Genomic DNA, 18,942 nt, shown 5'->3' on the forward strand with positions numbered 1-18,942 from the left:
CTTATTTAGTCAAAAGCACTTTATATTTCCAACCTGTGGCCTATCCACTAATTCATATCTCCAACTCTGTGTTCTACTGCCATGACTTAAGTTACATCAACAGTGGTGACAGATTGCTCACCCTTATCCCAATGTTAAACGGATACATCAGTGCCAAGTGAAGGCTTCCGTCTCCACCATGTTTGCAGGGTAATGGGCTGGAGAATGACAGATTGTGTGCTATTATCTTATTGGGGAATCAGCGCAGTATCCGTGAAAGTGTAAAGAGAGTGCTTAATGATGTGAAGCAATTTATTAAAGGAGAATGGAAGTGGACTTCATGTGGTCAGCTGGAAAACTGTAGGTTTATTTGTGTGTTGATTCAGAGCAAATGTTTATTATACAAAACTTTTCTTTCTGGACAGGTTTTAGAAAATATCTATATGTACTGTTTAAAAAAGTCCAAAAATATTACTACTTTAAAAAAAACAACAACAAAAAACGGCCAACAACAGTAACGGATTGGGACAAAAATAAACGTGACAGGAAGAAAAATGAAAGACATCTTTAATGTCTTTTCTGCTTGGCTTCTAATTGCATATTTCCCCTGAAGACAAACACTATGGGTGAACAATGAACCTGCCCAAGGGAGCCTCCATAGATTAATTGGACTGATAGAAACCCTCTGACATTAACATTTATGCATTTGTTTACTCTTTTTCAATGAATAATAATAGACCACCTCCCTCGAAGATTCCAAGTCCCTCATTAGTTCCGCTTTGTAGCTTATTATGGATGGTAATAAATAAACATTTTACTTTTGTGCTGCCACAGAAGAACTATTTCAAAAAATGCAGTTACAAAAGTTTTTTTGGTACAATTTTCAGGCGGGACTTGTGTCATCTTGCGTGTAAAATATTGCGTTATGAGCCTTATGGTTGGTAAGTTGATACTTTTCTTAATTAGTTTTTAAAGAGAAATTGTACAAAATGTAGAAAATGTGGTGTTTTGAAATGTTTTCCTGTAATACAGTATGTGGGAAACAATGACAATAAATAGTCATTGTTTGCTATTTTTAAAAAGGTTGAGTAAAAACCCCGAGTAAATAATGCAACGGATGGTTCCATCTTGCAGCAAATAAAAGTCAGTCTCCCAGCTACCTTATCTTAATTAGGCTTAAATAGCACATCTTTCCTGAAATATTGTTGTATGTCTTTGCAGCACATTAGTTTGCAGCTGATAATTTGCCACTACTTAAATTTTAATTTAAAAAAATAAAAGAAATGGAGAAGGGAACTTGCTGTCGCTAATATACAGTAAAATTAAGATGTGCAGCTAGGCGGTATAACATCGCTGTGTTTCTTATGAGTGCTTAGTCAGCTTTGACAAGTTGTGTCATATTCAACAATTCATTGAACATTATTGTATTTGAAGATGGAGGCCAGGAACAACACACATATTCTTCTGCCTTATTTTAACGTAAAGAGTTCCATCTTTGACATTTCCCTACAAATATTTCTGGAACTTCTTCATATTTTTCTCAAGTTGTACCCATAAACATGCAATAGACCAGCACAAGGAAGACAATAATTGTGAAGTAAAAGGGACATTTTTAAATGTTTCACAAATAAAACTAAATTTGCATTTATTTTTATCCCTTCTATTCTTAAATAAATCCCAGGTCAATTGATTGCCTTCAAAATTTAAACAGAGTCCCCTGACTGTAATTTAATTGCAGTCCTTGTGAGTGTTCTCACAGAACATTACTGAGCTAACAGCATTACAGAGACCAAGAAATATACAAAGGAGGTCAGAAATAAAGATGTGGAGAAGTTTACAACAGGGTTATGTTATAAAACCATATTTCATGTTTTGAGCATCTCACTAAAATGGAAATAGCATGGCCCAACTGAAGACCTACCATAACATGGCAGTCAAAATAAGCTGACTGGTCAAAGAGAGAAACAGTCAGGAAGTGGTTACTAACACTTGATGAGCTGAGAAATCCACAGTTCAGGTGGGGAAATGTGTTGTCAAAACAACTAAGTTGCCACAAATCTGGCCTTTATGAAAGAGTGGGAAAGTTCAAAGAATGCAATTTTTCATCTGTGACCCCGAATGATCAAAATTACCAAAAACTAATGGCTTGAAATATTTCATACTATACTGATTTATATATGAATGGGTTTCACTTTCTGAAATTAGTGACAAAAAATGGTGTTCTAATTTTTTAACATGTACATTCACAATTAGTGGACAGAATATATCATATTCCCCACACTTATACTGTCTTGTAAAGAAATGTATGCATGAATGGCCTTCCACTTCACAACTATCCACAGCAATTTGCTTCTTTTTGGACATTAAATCTCAAATAAAATACATTTAAGTTTGCACCTGTGGCATTCTGTGGCATTGCAGAATAATAAATAACATCCTAGATATTCTAGATATACTAAAACAAATAGATGAACTTGCAAATGTTTGGTTTTCTTTCTCCATAGAAGTAGAGAACACTTTCCATCCTTCTACCAAGGGATTGTTTAGGTTGACTTTCACGCATGAGTGAAGATGGTGTTTGCATCAGTGACAACAATGATCAAACATGCATCGAGTGAGTATTACACTAATAGCTTACAATATTAAGATTTTATGGTTCACTGCCTGCTCATGTTGCTGATGTTGCCTCCAAGATTATTGAGTTACTCCCACCATCACGTTGCGCCGCAGCAAAATACTGAACCTAGTTGTTTGACTGATAAAAATTCATGCAGCCATCAACGGCCGCATGTTTTATATTACCAGGAGTGTAGCATTTAGCTGTGTAAGCTCTGAGCAGTAAATACGAGAGCCTTGGTGGCGCACTGTGTGTACAGGACACAATTTCCAGGGGCTAACTTTACATTAGATGAGCAGGTTGAGTCAGCACTAATACTGTAGACATATGCAGTGAGAAGGTAAACCAGAATTTGTGTGTTGCGTTCCTGGCGCTGTATTTAAATGAGGCCATTTCTCTCTTACTGCTCTGACAAAACATTCACTTTTGAAAAGAGCTGGGAAATATGACATCACTTCTTTTTTTCTTTTTACAGTTTTAAGGAAAAATAAAATGCAGTAAAATAAAAAAAGTAAATGATTCAGAGTGGGAATCATTTGAAGATGGTAAATATTTCAGCCAGCAGCTTAGAAACGTTTCACTTTTTAACAAGTCTGTTGTGCCTCTGTGCAGTGGTGGTTGTTGCTGTTGTGCTTAGAATCGAGGAAATCAGTAAGAGTGATGTCACTAGCGCACAAACTGCAGCGCTTCAACCTCAGTCTGGAGTCTGCTTTTATTTGAAGCATTAAACGTTCAGTGTTTTAGTGGCATTTTTATTTGTTTTCTGGAACTCTTATCTTTTATCAACATTTTGCTGTCAAGCTTTAAGACTTTTAAGCAGTTTATAGCAGCAAAAGGCTGTGCTTGTAAAAAAAAAAAAAAAAAAAAAAGTATTGCCGATATAGACACACCTGGAAACATGAATAAAACGACTCTTACCACAATAAGAGGGGAAAAAACAGTGGATGGTTTCTTTTTATGGGCAGACTGCATACCAGTCGGGGAGGACACAATGAAATTAAATACAGATGTCTAAATGACCACCAAGACTTCATTACTGGATGAGAAACTATTGCAACCAATGTTAGCAGTTATTCTGAGCTGCAGTTTACCATTATTTACATTTACAGATAAGAATAGTAAAAATGTTTTGGTTTGCAGAAAAGGCACGATAAATGTCTTTGGCTGGAAGGAGCTACTACACTTTTTCCTAGCTTACATTAAAGACAAATTTGTCTATTTGGCAATATTTCCATTCAGTCCTGGTGTTGGAACAAAAGTAGCATTGTTTCCACACTGAAGTACGTCTACATATGCCCCTGGATGCCAATAATAACTTGAATATATGCATTAAATTTTGATTTTATTGTTCTACTGTAACTGCTTTACTAAAATTAACTGTGTCATGGTATACTTGTTTTCATTTTCATTTATTATTAGGGTATCCATACTGAAGGTCGTACTGACTCACTGGTAGTTAATCCTGACAATTAAATGTATTAGAAAATGTTTTCCAAGACCCATTGAAGATCTTAGATGAGACATTTTGTAAATGATTTTAATATTCAGTGGAGTTTGTGTTTCATTCTTTCAGGACTGATTAAAATGTATGCATTAATTCTGACTTTACAGTGCAGTAGTTAGGAGCTGCAGTCCAGCATGAATAGCCACGGTAGGTCAGTTTCCTCCCAGCATCTCCTTTAATGGGGATGCTGTCATTTTATATTAGTCACACAGTGTCTACTGCTTTTAGTACCTCAAAAATTGTAACAAAAAAAGGAGTTGTTCCTGAAATATGATTACTGATAGTGTGGTATGTATAATTGAGTTACAGACAAAATGTTTATTTCAGTTCATTATTTGAAATTTGGAGAGACAATTTTAAGAAGAACTGGGCATCTTTTCTGTATGAAGGGAATGTAGTAAAAATTTGTGTTTAAATCATATTTAAATTTTTTGTTGGCTTAACTTATGAGTTTAACAAATTAAGTCTTTAGTGGAACAGGCACTCACTTCTTCCTGGTCCGTGTCCTCATCTGGGCAGGGCAGTAAAATGGAAACACGTACTACATGGGCTGCTTAAAAGCTTAGATTAGGAGGGATAACGCTTGGAAGAGCTATGCTAAATTTGATTTATTCTTTTGGCTGATATTTTACTTGTTCAGTTGTAATGGTTTATGTCAATATTTATTTTGAACATCTAGGGTTGGAGGGTATGGCTGAAAAACTTATCACAATATAAATCTTTTACATCAGTCAGTATCAATAATTGTCAATATCGATAATTATTGATTATTTCTCCATGCCGTTTTTTCTTTTTCTTTTTAAGCAGCTAAGAGGCACAGCGACCAAACCTGAAACTGCTGTGGTGCAAGTTACTCAGCAGTTGTTGGTAGGTAACCAAAGAGTAAGAGAGTGAGTTATCTGACCTTGCTTTGCTCACTGTGAAAGGTTGAGCAGTTTTCCTCTGCCTGCATCTCCCAGAATGCTTTGCGGTTCTAGATCGGAGTTCAGTAAATATTCCATGTTGAATATTCTATTAGATGTATTATCTATTGTTACTGATCATGTTCACTGCAAATTGTCATATATATTGCTGTTGATTTATTGTCCAGCCCTTGTAGTATCTATTGTCTTTGGTGTTTGGTTTGTGTAACTTATTGTTTCTCTCTTGATTTCTGGTATCCCCTGTTTCATTATTTCTTCCTGTAAACCACTCAAGGGTACAAATGTAATGGTGTTGGTGTGCACATGGCCTGAAGTACATAAATAAAGACACTTCCACCTTGATTTCATTGTCATACCTCTCCATTCAATATTGAGCGTCCACCGGTCAAAACTGACAGCCACCTAGAGTTTCATTTTCTGCGGCAACAAATCAAGCGTTTAAGAAAAACATTGTATGTTCAGTGATGCAGCTTGATACAAGAAAATGTCTCTGCAGTTTATTATCAAATACAGTTTTGTTCTTTGGGACATTGTTATTTTTGAATAGAGAGCACTCGTATTCATGGTGCCATGACTTATCACTCATCTCTGTTTTTCTTGTTTTTTTTAAGAGAAGAGGACTTCCTTTCTCCCTGTGTGAATTTCTGTATCAACGTGATCACTAATTGATTTGTGTGTGATAGCAAAGCGTCACATATAAAGATCACAAGCCTGAGCTTATACACACAGACAAACTAAAGTTTGTGAACAAGCTTGTTTTTTCCTGGAAACTAAAAAGGCAAAAGGGAAGTTTTTATTTGCATATGAGCATCAGTAGAATGAGGTCAAGTTAGAGCTCCGCTGCTGATCATCTGAATTTAACATAATCAGGCTGAAACAGAGTCACTAGCACATTAATATCCGCAGTGCCCTTCTATTTTATTATATATCTTGAAGCAAATTTAATAGACATTTCTCTGGGTTTAATCTTTTTTGATTTTCCTGGTATCCAAGTGTTATTTCAGGACAAGCATCATAATCTGGACCTTTGTGAAGTTGCTGCTGAAGGATTTAAAACTGAATGACATACTTTCTGAGTGACTTTCAGCTTAGCAATAAGAGATCCCAACTCATTATGGGGCTACAGTAACTTTGCTTTGGTTAGTATTTAAATAAGCTTCCCTCAGCAGCTTGCTTGTTTGATATTCATCTGCTGCCTGCTGGAGGGTTTCTAATGAGTTTTCTTCTGCTCTCATTAATGTGACTTTTCAGCCTTGCTAGTAGGAGCCAGGACTCTTGTTTGGTCAGTCAGCTGGTCAGCTAATTTGGTCGATGCTTTTTACAGAAATTAACATATATTTCACAGATTTGCATTGATCGATGCAGTGACAGGGTTTTTGATTGTAAGCAGTATGGCTCTGTGCCCAGTGTGGCATGAAGGTTCCTATTAGGATGAAAACAGGTCAGTTACACCTCAGTAGAGTTTTCTTGCATTGTACTGCAACTTAACAACTTAGCAACTTGCTTAGCAACTCCTGTTGTACCAAGTACATAACACACACACTTACACATCAATGTGATGCACACAGACAAACAAGCCAAAATGTTAAAAGTCGTACAAGGCTGGAGCCACCAAATATTGATTTCTGAACTCTTCCTGAGTTAAAACATTAGTATTGTTGTTTTTAAATTAATATGAACTTGTTTTCTTTTCATTATTTGAGGTCTGGAAGCACTGCATCTTTTTTGTTATTTCTCATTTTCTGCAAATAAATACTAAATTGTTGCTTGGAATTTCGAAGACATGTTGTCAGTAGTTCATATAATAAAAGAACAATGTTCATTTTACTCTCTATAAAAAAGTAAAATCAGAGAAACTGATCATTTTCAGTGGTCTCTTAATTTTTTCCAGAGTTGTATATATGTGTGTGTGTGGGTGGACGTGTGCAGGGGGGGTATGCGTGTGTGTGTATATATTTTTCACATAGTATAAAGTTACAGCTTTTGTAGAATGGTGGGTGTTTCCTCTTTTTCCAATGGTGGGTGGGGGTGTTGAGTATTTAGAGTATGTAGTGTGGTTCTGTGTGAAGGTGGGGGTACAGAAGGAGGGATGACTCTGCATTTATTCCAAGAACTGCATCCAGATTTTCCAAACCTCAGCGGTCTCACAAAAGCAGTGTTGGATTTTATTTTTTCTATTTGTATGAGCAAATCTAATTGGAAGTTTTACATCCCAGTATCTGATTTTCCTCTTGCTTACATATAATTAAAGAAACAAAAAGGTTGAACTCAAATAATAGAGCCCTACCATATGTCTATGTCTTTACATTTTTAGTTTTCTTTTTTAGCCTCAGTTCCTCTGCTCTTTTGGTTTTCATCCTTGTCTCTTTTCACTTTGCTGTGGTTTGGCCAGCTTTACACACCCTGGTGCACCCACCACAGTTGAGGATAAGCTGAGAGGACACTGAGATGTATGTAAATCAATTTGGAGTGCAGCTGTATGCGGAAATAGAATTAGACTTTTTCAGCCACACCTCTTCAGATACTCCGCTCCTCTTGATCTCACTCCCTTGTACTAGGGAAGACTTATTTTAAAATGACATATGCTAACATAAGTAGCAGCCATATAGGAAGGCTCTGGGTTAGGCCTGTGGGGGGAAAGAGGAGCTTAAATGAAATCGCTGAAGTTAACAGTCTTCAAAGGAAGCAGAGAGGAGTCACATTCCTCTCAAATGGTTTCATGCTCAAAGAGATTCATGTAATGGTGAATTACATGGGGTGCAGCTCCACAGATATGTAAATATGCCTCTGCACCTTATATGTGCACTGAACATTGTACAGTCTGAATGCTAGGGAGAGAAAGAGAGAGAGAGATGATGAGAGGCACACTGATGCGTTTGAGCAAGCAAGCTTCAATGATTATGCTGTTGTAGCGAATCAGTGTCTACAAGATTTGATGTGTTCTTCAAATTGGACTCATAAAAGCATGTGTTTTGTTCAGTTCTTGCTGCCATAATTTTGGATATGGCAGCAGGTCAGATCTGTCAGTTTGTTTTATGCAAAAGAGATGGGAAGGAGGACTCACTCTGCTACGCTTTAATGAGGTTTTTTTTCTGCTATCCTCATGCTGAATAGTGTGAACTTTAGCATTACTAGTATTAATAGCTAGGAAAGCAGTTTTGCAACAACCATTTAAGTTACTTTATGAATTTCACTGCACAGAGGGTGTGAGTGATTTATCTGCCTCCAAATATTTAATCATATTTAAATGTATAAACAGATGACATAAGCATCATCTGTTTACTAGCCACAATCAATAGTTTATGTGGTAAATTAATTTCCAGACAAGTTAAATGAGCTCTGTGGAGCTATTTGTGAGGTGTGGAATTAAAGAAATGGAGGATTATTTTTAAGGCAAATAACTGCATTTGCTGCCTCCCAAAGGAAGCTCCTAATGAGCCTGCCATTTATCACAATTAACCTGGGCCACTAATGGTGCATTGTTAATTAGACGTGAGACCATGCTTAATGAACAATGTGCACATTCAGAGGCAATGAGTCCTATTGATAAATAGAGACTATTATATAAATGTCGGGGTATTTTTGTATGGAATGATTCAAATTCTTTATGCATGAGAAATGACTCACCTGCAGATTTTATAATTTGTTTATGAAGTGCTTAGTTTCAGTGCCTTTGCAAAAGTGCTAATATCATGAGAGTATTATAAACATTTATCACAGTGCAACTACAAACCTCACTGTATTTTATCAGGATTTTACATGATAGACCACAACAAAGTATTACATATTTATCTAATGGGGGGAATGTGATATATCTTGTTAAAATCTTAAGTGTGGCGTGGATTTGCACCCAATCAATCAATCTTATAAGCTTCCATCTTACAGAAAACGGTTTAATCCATCATCTAAAACTGAAAAGAGTTTGTAAACATACTAAGAGAGAGGTCTTCACCCAAACATAAAGGCCTAGGAAATGGAGCATTAATCAGAGAAATAATGAAGAAGTTCATGTGAAATCCAGATGAGCTGCTGATTCTTTAAAGGTTTTAAGAAGTTTGGATGTAAGGAAATACGTCTCACTACCTCTCAAACCACTTGTGTCCAAAGAGAGAACGACTGTTGGCAAAAGCATGTGGGATCACATGCTCTCACCTTGACGGAGATCTTTTTTATTTGCATTTGTTGAGTCAAATGTGTCGTCATTCGTTTTGCAGGAATGCAGTAGATAGCCAGTGGAAAACATGAAAACAAAGCATGAATGAATTTACCTTGAGTTAGTTTTCCAGCATGGTTCAAACTTGCTTCCTAAGGAAAAGCAGCACATTAAGGTTGGCAGCAAAAACTGAAACAAGCAAAGAAAAAAAAAAAAACAGCTGAGCTTTTAAATTAAACCATAACCGTTAATCAGTATGGATGTCATCATCCAAAAAGAGTCATTAATTGCCAGTAGGCAAAAATTCTGAATATTTTATAGAGCGTCTTGATATATGCATCTATATGATGATGATTTTTTTTATCCTCAGCTCCTTTGCCTAATGAAAAGTCTTTCATCCATTACTTTAAGAAAATGTTGAAGGTAGTGCTGTTCCATCTTGTGGTGAGTCTGCGGCAAAAAGAGAAACAACTTACCTCGGTTTTCACTTTGCTTTTAAAAACAACACCAATGAGTTTTTTGACAAAAAAACCTCAAAGAACTGCCATAATGAAAGCAAAACCGTAATAGATGTAGAGAATGTAAAATTAACCCCGATCTGGTGACCCTGCTCTGCATGTGTAAATCACTCCTTAATGTAAAAACAGTTCCTTGAAAGCTTCAAATTTAAGTTAGAGCTTAACCATTTCTTAATGAGAAATGTGGACTAACATTCACTTCCTTGTGTCAATTCGGAAAATTTGTTGTAGCTATTGAAGAGAAGAGACGGTAATAAAGATAGGACTTTCTGTGTTGAAATGAGAATGAAATTTACTCGGTCCATTGGTAAAGATGCGGAAATCAACTTCAAGAAATGTGCATTTAATTTAAAGTAGCATTATGTCACTCTCTGGAAAAATGCGGCATTTAATTTGAATGCATTCATTCAGTTGGCGAAAACACAGTTTGTACCTCCAACCATGTGCGTTCTTCACAACTGAGTCAAATAATTATGCCATTAGGAAGATTTGACTGCACTTAGTAGGTGATTCAGTCATTTGATTCAGGTGTTTTGGGCCAGGTGCACATCTAAACGTTGCAGGACGCCAGCCCTCGGGCCCCAGACTTGAGGACCCTTTCCCTAGACTAACCACAGACCAGGCAGCTTTTCTGCAGGTATGTCAGAAAAACAAAACAAAAAAAAAAACTACTGCTATCACAGATATAATCAAAGAAAGTTTGTTGACGTGGCCTGCTTCCCACACTGCTTTGTGATCTCTTTGAAATACCAGATTCAAGTGGTGAGTTTTAAACAAAAACAATCATAAACTCCACTTTTAATTAAAAACGCATCGTCATTTGGTCATTCAGCAGGTTAACGACTAAATCCGAAACACATGACCAGTTGAGAAATGAAGCAATTTTTCCAGAAACTAAGTCAACCTTCTTCTTCTATGACTCACTGCAGTCTTCAGACTAAAATCCTATTAAAAACCTCTGGGTGGCTAAAGAGAGAGGAGGATGGAGAGATTATGCAAAAACAAATGGTCAAACATCCCTCTCTGTTTGCTCTGACCTTGTGAAATCTTATTGAAGAAGAATAAGGTTCTGTCCTATTGGCAGTGTGGTGTTGTACAAAGTTTCGACAACAGAATTACAGATATTCATCCATAATTTTATTTAAAAATAAGAAAATTAAATACCATATTTTTGTGTTTTGCCCAACAAATAAGTGTACTCAAAGATTGGATTTTCAAATATGTTCAGTGTGAGCTTTGCTACTGAGTAAAAGAGTAATTTACTTGAACAGCTTGGCACAAAATTTGCCATGGCTAGAGTATGACGATAATTTGCTGTACAACTCGAATAACTGAGATTAAGTTACTCTATAGTTCACACAATAAGAAAATATAGAGTGATGTTGACACAAATAAACAAGAAGAAAAAGCTTTGCAAATCCATCAAGTCGTGAGGATTTTTAATGCCGTTCATAAATTCCATCTCCTGTCTTGTAAAGAAAAAAAAAGTTCAAAGAAAATAAAAATTATGCCAGTTTTCTGCTGAGAAATTGGGTAATTTTCAGGCCTTTATTCATAATGTGTCTTCAGTCTAAATTAGAATTGATTGGCTGCATGTTCATCCTGACAGAGACGGATATGCAGGCGGGTAATTACCCTTACAGCAATCAGAAACTGAGAGAGTGTTCCTTAAAACATCTTAAAGAAAGCATTACTGATTTAAAGTGTGGATGACTCTGGATTTGTTATTTTTGCTTATTTCCTCTTTTTCCAACACATGCTGAACTGCAACGAAAACCATGTCCCATTTAAAAGGTTTGCACTGGTCCAGCAACTCCGATTTAATAATGTCTACAGAAGTGCTGGATAGGGGCAACATTAGAGCAAATGGGAACCATAAACATCTGATCCCCAGCGACATAAAACACAGTTCCACGCCGCAGAGCTGAAGTACAAGCAGAGAGGCCAGAGGAAACTCTTTACAAACCCACCATAGACATCCGTGGCCCCAATAAACTCTATGTACCCTTGCCAAGGGGTTGATTACAGGGAGATTCCATCGTATAAATCCTGCCATGCCTCTCCGGCCTGTAGTCTGTCACGACCAACCGTGCTGCCCTAAGCTGGCTTTCCCAACATGAGCATTTGCTTGGAATTAACCAAAGTGACACAAATCCCGTCTTTACTACTAATAGAGGTTTTCTGATTTTCCCTTTTTTAGGTTAAATATCTATGAGTATTTTTGTCAAAGCTCTGTTTATCTCTATTTTCAACTGGATTATTTTTAGACATTGGTCTTTTCAAACTTATGCTTAAGCTCAGATGTGTCGATGCATATTTAATGAGACTTATACAGTGCTCATCAAAGTGATTATTGACTGTTAGGGTTATCAGATTTGGTTTAGGGGTTGCTAACGAGACGATTAAGCCCATTAAGGTCACACTAAGTATTTAATAAAGTTAAATGTGTTAATGCTTGGACTGCAAATGACTCATCCTATTCCAAACATGACGTTTAAAATAGAGCTTTAAATATACAGCAAAGATATTAACCGGTCCAGAAGTCTAAAAAAAAGCGATTTGTTGGAATAATCTAGTTTCATCTAATGCTGTTTTTTTTCTGGGACACTGAAGCTGGTTTGGATGAAGCAGCTTTGAGGGATATCTGTGATTCCCTTTGCATACCAGCTCCTAAATCCTCTCCGTCTCCTCTTCTGTCTGTGAGTTCTGCTTAACTCTCAACAAACTACAACTGACTGCATAATAACCCCTTCAGTCTAGTTTTGGCTGTCCATCTTTCGTTGTTTAATTTTTTTCACCTCTCCTGTGTATTTTGTCATTAACGCACACATCCGGAAATCATCATGCCTGATGTCACTGTGATTATGCAGCTGCAAACTATGGGTGTTCCTCCAGTCCTGTTGCCAATGCTCGGGGTGGGGCTCTCTGTGTCCATCTGTTCATGCCCTGAGGAGGGAGAAAATACATAAACATGGTTTTACAGTTTGTCCACGGACAAGCACATGCACAAGATTAATGCTAAAGCGATGATTTGACTCTTTCTGAAGGCCAGAGGACTCAAGAACACATAAGGAATATGCTGAAAATTAAGCACACTTAAAGGTCGTATCTTATTATGTTCACAACTTTGTGTCCTGGTTTTTAGGTCACCATGGTTATATCAATTTGCATGACTAAAATTCAAAAGTGTGGCAAAAATAAAAGCACAAGGCTGCTAAGATTAAGCTGAAGAGTTGCAGCATTAAGTTTGGTCTTTAATTTGACTTTCTTTTACTTTATATTGATTTGCACATTTATTTATCCAGTTAGAAGGAGGAAGTCAGAAAAAAATATTGTCTGAGAGCAGTAGCTTGGAGACGTAACAAATCACAACCCTACAAAGGTGTTGAAAAGCTTTCTATTGTAAACTTTGTAGTTCACTGCAGTGTTAATACACAATTTGTGACAAAAGACTAATTCTCTAGAATGCTATTAATCTGATGGTCACAGATATATCAGCCCTCATATTTGTTAAAACATCTGTTTCGCCAAAATAATTGGATTAAAAACCTGTCTAACGTTGAAAGTGTCTACACATCATCATTCCTTGTTTAGCTCGGTTTAGCAATATCATACTGACCTGATAAACTTTAGTGTGACAAATAACTGCTGCAGTCACTTCAGTGGTCTGGCTGTTTACTCAGTGCTTGGACCACGTGTCCTTGCTGAGGCATAAACTGTGTCGTGTCCTTTTCCTTCAGGTTTGGGTTGGTTCTTCCATTGTCTGTGCCTGCTTATCCTTGCAGGGACATAGGTGGGCTGGTGCTCATCTCCAGTGCTCATTGGGCGAGAGGGGCTTTGCACCCAGTAGAGGTTGCTAGTCCCTTAAATCCAAGACTTAAGTCATTTTATAGTCACAATGTTGTAAGGTGTTATTCTCAATGTGGCTGTGTTTTGTATCTGAGCTCCTCCATAGATTAGCTTCGCCAGTGTGAAGGGCTCATTATATTCCTTTTCTGTGTCACTGAAAACACAAATCCACTCGGCATGTGCACATTAACAAGGTTTTTTTTTTTTTTCTGAAAATGTAATTTTGTGAGAGATTTCCAGACATTATGGAGGCTATGTTACCATGTTTAAGTAGGTGCACCTTAAAAAACTTTGTTGCAACAGAAAAAAATATCTATTTGTCATCTATTTTATACTATAGCCCTTTGCATTGGGATTTACTTATGTTTCACATTTTTCTAAATGCTGTTTTACCAGTAAAATGATTTTTGGAACAGAAATAACACACACATACTGTATATATCTACTGTATATACAGTATATATATATATATATATATATATATATATATATATATATATATATATATATATATGTTATTCCTAGTAATTTCAACTTTATATTCTTAGCAACTTATTTTTGTTCTCTTTCTTTTCCTTTCTCTTCTCAGCGGTCTTTTTGCGAGCCACTACACCGAGACACATTACAGGGAGGATGGAAGTGCAGTCACTGGTACTCACAACGTCACGGTACGCTGAAACTCCAGGGCTTGTGGTCACATCAAGTTGACATGGTGCAATGCTCAGTAGAGACATTGTCGAAAAATGTTCAAAAAGACAGATGTTTTTTTGTTTGTTTTCTTTTTTTTTTTTTGGTGGTGACAGGGGGTTGAAGGAAATCCTTTTAGATAAAGCATACTAAAAATTCTGCATTCTTAATACAAATGGACTTAACATGTGCAACGGGACGGCCCCATCTTCCCAGATGTTGCAAACTGGACATGGTGTAGATATTGTGTGGCCTATTTGACGATAAGCTGTGTTTCATGCTTGTTGTTTTTCAGCCAGCATCGCCATCAGGATTTGTCATGAAATCCTCTTTTAGCTCGAAGCGCTTGTTTTGCTCTGCTTGACTGAGGGTTTTTTTTTTTTTTTTTTGTTGAGTTGAATATAAATAAAATATGGTTCTTCATTTTGAATTGATGGTACTTGTCAAGTTTACTCACTGAGGTACTTGGCTGATTGAAATCAGCTCACATAATAGAGCCAAACTATTGTTCTCTGGTTATATTTCACCTTCCTTGGCTCCATATTGTTTTTATTAATACCATTCGACGGGGGAGAAACAGTTCTTTGGTGTTACAGAAACCTGTGATTTATGGCATTCACAAGTCCTGCTTTATAACAACATTTTGTCTGTTGGCCTTTTGTGTCTCAGTTGGACTGAAATGACTGTGTTTGAGTGAACAGCTGTGAGGACATTTTAACAGGTCGCGCACAGCTTGAAGCAGCAGTTTTGTAGTTTAGCCGTGAATGCCATACACAAAGTTTCATTTCCCCGCACAGAGACATACTATCTCTCTTTTGCGGTTTATATTCAATTGATGGATGGTGCAAGCGTCTGACATGCTGTGTTGTATAAAATGGGCTTCATAAAACACAACCTTTCAGCAAAGGTCACCAGTCACATATTAATTTTCGGAATCAGTAAAAGGAAATAATATGTTCATAAACTAACGAAAATATTTCACCCCTTAAAGCTAGGAAGAAGCTTCCAAAGACAATGCAGCAGTCCCACTGCAGCCGTCATTGCTTAAAGCTTCTCCTAACAACACAGTGTTGGTGCGTGTTTCAAACATGTGCTAGAAATACTTCTCTAATGATGGGATTCATACTGCGTCGGACTCGTTTGCCCATCACATCCTGCTCCCCGCTTGGACATTTTTCAGCCTCAGTCTGAACTGGTCCGATGTAAGAAGAAACTGTAATTATCCAAAAGCCTCCTGCGCTGACTTCAAAAAGGTTGAGCCAAGATGGGGGTTGGAGGTCAAGTTTCCTTTTGCACCTCTTGAAAAACAATCTGCCTGATGTTTTTTTTCTTCTTCTTCTTTTGGAGAGCCGAGCTAATCTGGGTCAAGCTGAGCAGAGCCTTTGTGGCTGTAATACTTTTATACTAATGGGTGTCATTACAGCAGCACCTGAATCACTAACCTCCACTTAGCTTTTCAAACAGAAGTGTTTCCTCTGAAGGAGGGTATCTTAGATGGGGAAATGGAGATCTTACTTGGTGGCAGAAATTAGAATAGGATAGAATAGAATTCAACTTTATTGTCATTGCACTGTCACAAGTACAAGCAACGAGATGCAGTTTGCATCTATCCAGAAGTGCTCTACGAGATATAAATATTTATTTACAGATGTACAAGACTATGTATGTATGGACTATAAGGGGTTATAGCAAAGAGATATAGATATTGTGTATAAATATAAATATGGGAGCTTAGAGGGATAGTTCAGTTAAAAAGCTCTTAATAACTTACTTGGTCCACATTAAGAATAAATTCAGATTAGTTGTCAAAACTAAAGCGGACTACAACTATCTTGAAACAACAAATATCTTTTCTGTTTATGCAAACGCCATTCTACGAATCTTTGAACTACTGTCATGTTTTCACTAGACATTAATTATACAAACTCATTTATTTACACAGTAAACAGAGATAGGAGGTAATGGTACCAACAGTTACCTAATAGAAAAGTGAGATAATGTAAACAAAAAATGTTAATTGTTTTACTTTTATGTTCTACTTCCACTGGAAATGCTTAGCACCTTTGGTTTTTAGTACGCGTTTCACATAGGAAGAATATTGACGTTACATTCCTGCATAAAACCCCAGCATCCATTCTGTAAATAAGTGCCCGGTGCAAACATGTCTGATTTATTGGTTCATAAAACAACACTCACATCAAGTGGTGTAATGCTTTTAGCACTGGGATTATTTTCAAATGGCAGAAGTCGACTTTGGTCTTAGTCCCTCTCGAACAAGCTGTCAGGTTTAACCTCAAGGACTAACAAATCTGGATTCATACAAAGTTAAAAAATCAAGATAGTTATTTACTGTGAGACATTAAGTCGTATTTCTTTTTCCATGTTAAGCAAACATTGTTTCTTTGATGTGGGAAGCCCTTTTGCTTCCACTAGATGACTGATGGAAAGATGCAGGATAAACTATTAGCATATTACTGTCGCCTCACACGCATGTCAGCTTTGCTGCTCCTCCCTTCAACTGTGTTGGCTGTATTAATTTCAAAGTGCCTGATTGTGAGGAGACGGAGAGGAAGATAATCTGCTCTACAGAACAGGCTAATTGAGAGGAACATGAGTATGGCAGCATAAGCATCATGTCATTTTGTCTTTTACTCTTTAGCTCTTTTGAAGTCAAGCAGGGGCAACCGCATCACTAAAGGAAATGACAAACACCTTTTCTGCCATTCTAATTTTTTTTCAAAAGTGATTCATAAAGGGAGTCAAACTTTCATAAAGCATGTCGAACTTTTCCACATTTATTAGACGAAACAAAATTATACTTATATTGAAATAGTTTTTGCAATGGATTAGCTTAGTTGGATCTTGATTGTTCCATTGTAGCTCAGTGTCAATGTCCTGTTAGAAGATAAACCACTGCCCAATAGTCTCAATCCTCGTCCTAGTAGGTTCTCGTCCTACTTACAAGCCCAGATTCTCCCACATGAGCTGCAACTCATGTTATTACTTGTTAAACTCTTTCACTTTTTGTCAAGTTTTAAACGCAAACACCATGTTTATAAAATCACTGTTGTGATAGACAAACACCATCCAGCTATTCAGGCGCCTTTACTCACAGCATTAACTAAGACGAGATAACAGAATGAAATGGATTTGACACTCATGAGTTGTACATGAGTTGTAGCTCATGTAGGAGAATCTGGTCTTACTATTTCAAATCATGCATAACTTTGTTTTGTCTGATAAATGTGGAAAAGTTCGACACCCTTTATGATATCCAGTGAGATTTGAGTAAAGTGTTTTCTCTCCAAAATGTTATGTCTGTTGATCTCTTTTAGAACAACTGCTACTACCACGGCGAAGTGCGGGAGCATCCCAACTCTGATGTAACCCTCAGTGCCTGCTTGGGACTCCGGTGAGCAACGCTTGAATCGTTTTACATTCAAGATGCAACTTAAAGCTGCCCTTTCAGTCCTATGTGCTGCTGCAGAGTTTGGAGTTACTTAAGTCACTCGGCGCGGCAGTCAATCATTCTTAAGCTTCCCTTAAGGCTGTTGTCGGTGAACTGCGGAGTAAAATTGTCACACAAATGTTTTTGTCACCGAGGCGTTTATGGTGCATTTGCTCTCGTTTTGACAGTAATTTGCATCTGCCTGTTGCTAATGATGAATCACACTCTGCAGTCTTTTTGTAGGGCGTATTTACAGAGTTGTAAAATTCACAGCTTTATCATCCCCTTGAATTACTTAGCTTTGAAACAGACCGATTGCTTTTCTCAACACAGGAGCCGCTCATGACATGAAACGTTTTGTGTGTCAGCTTGAAAGTTGAAATTACATTTGGGGGAAAAAAAGAAAAAAAGTTTATATACAGCATCCCACCTTTTACTGCATCAGTTGATTTGCGTGCATGGTAGAGCTTTTATCTACAAAGTCATAAGTTTTAACCACAGCAACATGTGGCTCAATAAAAACACAATTCAGATTTTTTTTTTCCGTAGCCTCAGGAAAAGTGAGATTGTAGACAAAGAGCAGCCTCAGTTGTTCCATTAGAGACAGCCACATTCAATCAATTCCAGCATTTGAGAAAGTGCTCATGCTTTGAAGTTTTGTTTTCTTACTTGGGATGTTCTTTCCACAGAGGCTTTGTTGCACTTGAAAACAAGACATTTATTATCGAGCCTGTGTCTGGCCACGGCGCTGGGGCCCACTTCATTTACCGAGTGGAAGAGCTCAAAGTGACCCCTGGAGCCTGTGGCCATGGCTTTAATTTGTCCTCTGTTGCCCCTGAAAGCCACATCAAAAGCCCTTTCCAGTCCTTTCACACAAGGGTGAGTTCACAGTGTTGTTTTTATTGCAAACCAAAGGTCTTAAATCACTATTTTTGTAGTATTTCATCATCAAATATCCCTGACAAAACTACTATTAAGCTTATGATTAGATATTAGGCATTTGACCAAGGACGGGCGTTTTGGCTATCACATGGATTTGGAAAGGTTCCTTTGGGGATAGCTTTGGATTTGACACTCATTTCATTCGTGTTAGGAGCCCAGAATCAAGGGCCCGTGCAGAACATTTGGCCGATAATTTGCATGGAGCAGGTGCAGCATCCATCTGCTTGTATTTCCAAACATTAAAAACTCCATTTGAGGCAGGAAGTGAGACTAACCCTCATGCAGAACTTAATGAACCCAGATTTATACAGTATCTCAGTTT

The 18,942-nt window shown here is 37.3% G+C and overlaps 1 protein-coding gene across 2 annotated transcripts in view; it reads left to right on the forward strand.

The window, feature by feature from the left end:
• Nucleotides 1-18,942, forward strand: part of adam12 (ADAM metallopeptidase domain 12) — a 92,222-nt gene that overhangs the window by 27,353 nt on the left and 45,927 nt on the right. For both annotated transcript variants that reach the window (XM_014470942.2, XM_023326887.1), the window contains exons 4-6: nucleotides 14,133-14,211; nucleotides 17,566-17,642; nucleotides 18,368-18,557. In XM_014470942.2, the coding sequence (XP_014326428.2) occupies nucleotides 14,133-14,211; nucleotides 17,566-17,642; nucleotides 18,368-18,557 (346 nt within the window). The remainder of the gene's footprint in view (nucleotides 1-14,132; nucleotides 14,212-17,565; nucleotides 17,643-18,367; nucleotides 18,558-18,942) is intronic.

Source organism: Xiphophorus maculatus, chromosome 22 (genome assembly GCF_002775205.1).
Source record: "Xiphophorus maculatus strain JP 163 A chromosome 22, X_maculatus-5.0-male, whole genome shotgun sequence".
NCBI classification, from domain to species: Eukaryota; Metazoa; Chordata; class Actinopteri; order Cyprinodontiformes; family Poeciliidae; genus Xiphophorus; species Xiphophorus maculatus.